This window comes from Solanum stenotomum, chromosome 5 (assembly GCF_019186545.1).
Source record: "Solanum stenotomum isolate F172 chromosome 5, ASM1918654v1, whole genome shotgun sequence".
In the NCBI taxonomy this organism is placed as follows: Eukaryota; Viridiplantae; Streptophyta; class Magnoliopsida; order Solanales; family Solanaceae; genus Solanum; species Solanum stenotomum.
Window position 1 is genome coordinate 52,781,980 of NC_064286.1, and position 2,562 is coordinate 52,784,541.

General features: G+C 34.4%; 1 protein-coding gene across 1 annotated transcript; it reads right to left on the reverse strand.

Moving 5' to 3' along the window:
* Positions 1–851: 851 nt before the first annotated feature.
* On the reverse strand, positions 852–2,349 carry LOC125865538 (dof zinc finger protein DOF2.4-like). The gene is made up of 2 exons (XM_049545741.1): positions 2,162–2,349; positions 852–1,974 (listed from the first exon to the last, which is right to left on the reverse strand). The coding sequence occupies exons 1-2, from the start codon at positions 2,210–2,212 to the stop codon at positions 901–903; spliced, it is 1,125 nt and encodes a 374-aa protein (XP_049401698.1). The 5' UTR covers positions 2,213–2,349; the 3' UTR covers positions 852–900.
* Between the last annotated feature and the right edge of the window lie 213 nt (positions 2,350–2,562).

Here is a 2,562-nt window from a genome sequence, read left to right on the forward strand (position 1 = left end):
AATCAGATCATAAAGTAGTGATATTAGACATCAAATAAAAAATTATTTCAAGGTTCATGAAAACGATCTTAAATCTACCTTAGATATGTAAGAATATTCACGGACAAAATAAACAACGGTATATAGAAAAATATAATCAAAAGCAGGATTAAAAGAAAAGTAATGATAACAAAATAACAAAACATATAAACAAAAGTTGTATATGCACTAGGCGATCATAAACTTGCAATAGACAATCAACATCACTCAAATGAGCAATATTATACATAATTAATCGTGGAAATGTTTGCTGGATAAACTCATTTCAATACATGCATTAAGGGGAATATATATCTTTTGTATCATTTCATGGATCAGTTTATGACTATTTGATTTAATCAAGTTAGTGGAATGTTGGAGCATTAGCATTCAATAACTAAAGTATTTAACACTAAGAATATCTCATTCAGAATTAAAACATAAGAAATTTTAGAGTAGTAGAATCAATGAACGAAAAAATTAGTTAGACAATATTATATATCAATACGATTTATCTTAGATTACGGTAAGATATCTACTCAGAAATTAAAATTTAGATTTCATGTCTAACATAAAGCTACTACAAATAACTACAAAAAAAGTACATCCATTCTCCAAAACATATTCAGCATAAATTTAAACAAAGCAAACTACAAATAAATGGAAAGATAAACCCCCAAAAAGATAAGCGCAAAAAAAACCTAGAGATTCTAGGGTTTAGAGACAATTTTTCTTCCTAACATATGAATTCCTTCTACAGTACATACTTCCAAATGACTAACATCGACATAGGAAAAGAAGGTGAAATACAAGACTAAAAGCAAGATAGCATCGATCCGCGACTATTTTGGCTCTTTTTCTAAACATTTCATCTACTAGTAATTATAGTACATTATTACTAGTGGAAGAAGAGCTAAAACTCGCGGAAAGCTCATTCCAATTAGCATTACCACCATTACTCAGCCAGTTTTCGTTTCCTAAAAACTGACGTGGCATACTTGCAACATGATCTTGGTGGTCTTCCATTTTCATCAATGCCAGCTGAGTCAACATAGGGTTCGAAACTTTCGGCCTTATTTGACTTATGACACCACCTCCACCCGCGTCATTACATGTGTAATGAGCCTGGTGGAAAGGGTAAAGCCCAGAGGCAGAGGCAGAGCCAGAACCAGAAGCAGGAGATGAATCCAATCCCCCGTATAAATTATAAGGGAATTGGTTCACTAGTTGTTGATGTAGCCTCCATTGCTCTAAGTTGCTACCCATTCCAAGCTGAAAATTCATGTTTTCATTTGTTCCCATGACGATTGGAGCTGGTGATGACGAAGAAATTGATGTGTAATTCATTTCGTTTGGGGTGAAGTGTTGATCAGTCAATTGTCCTAATGGAGACATGAAACGTAGAGGGTGAATTGGAGGGTTCATAAGACCTAATAAACTAGCTGCTGATGATGGACTAGAAAAAGTACTATTGTTATTGCTTGTGGAACCAGAATTAGTAGCTTGAGATTTGGAAGTATTATTATTATTGCTGGATTTAGCACTAGTAATAGTAGTAGTACTACTGCTACTAGTGCTACTTCTTTTGTTCCTACGACAGCCTCCACCCACGGGGACGCTCCTCAGAGCGCCCCCTCTCGTCCAATACCTTCTACAGGTCTTGCAGAAGTGACGAGGTTGGGAGAGGCTGTAGTTGTTGAAGTAGCAAAACTTTGTGTTTGTTGACTCACAACGAGGGCATTTTTGAGTTGCCTCTGACATTGGTATGTTTGCTAACCGGGCTCGATCTGCCATCGAGCCTGGTCTGATTGAACCTCCACCACCACCCACATGATGAGGCTGAGGTGGAGGTGGCGGTGGGGGTGGTGGAGGAGTAGTACTCGCTAGTGGCAGGGGTGGTGTTGGTTGTGATTGTCCTGATAGAAGTTGAGGATTTGGGATGCTATATCCAACTTGCTGAAAAATGAATTAAAAAAATTGTTTAGTATATGCTAAAAATAATTTAAAGAAGTTAAAATTCAAATAAAAGTTGAATAAGAATATTTATCTTTTTATGAATTCTTTACTTTTTTTGTTCAAGAAGCTAGCTATTGACATTAGAATTTAGAATCATCATATTATTGTTAGAAAAAAAAAAACATACCTGTTGCCAGTTGGATGGATCAAGATAAGCAGAAATAGAGGAAAAAACCATAGTTTAATTTCTTGAATAATGTAAAATTCACTTTTGTAAAAGTTTGGAATGGGATATTGTTAGTGGAGAATATCACATCAAAATGGAGGAAGAAAGAAAGAAAGGGAAGAAAGCAAGAGAGAATAAAGCTAAAGAGAATTGAGAATATATATAAGGAGTAAGGAGGTTGAATAAAGTGGATAAAGGACTTTATAATATACTATTGCATTTATTATGTACATTTATACAATTAGGTACTTGGTTTATTTCTCACTTATCTATTTTTGTTTTGTTTATTTTGCTTTTTAAGAATTCAAGAGGATCTTTGCTTACTTAGTCTTTAAGCTTCTTAATTATTTAACTTCTTGAAT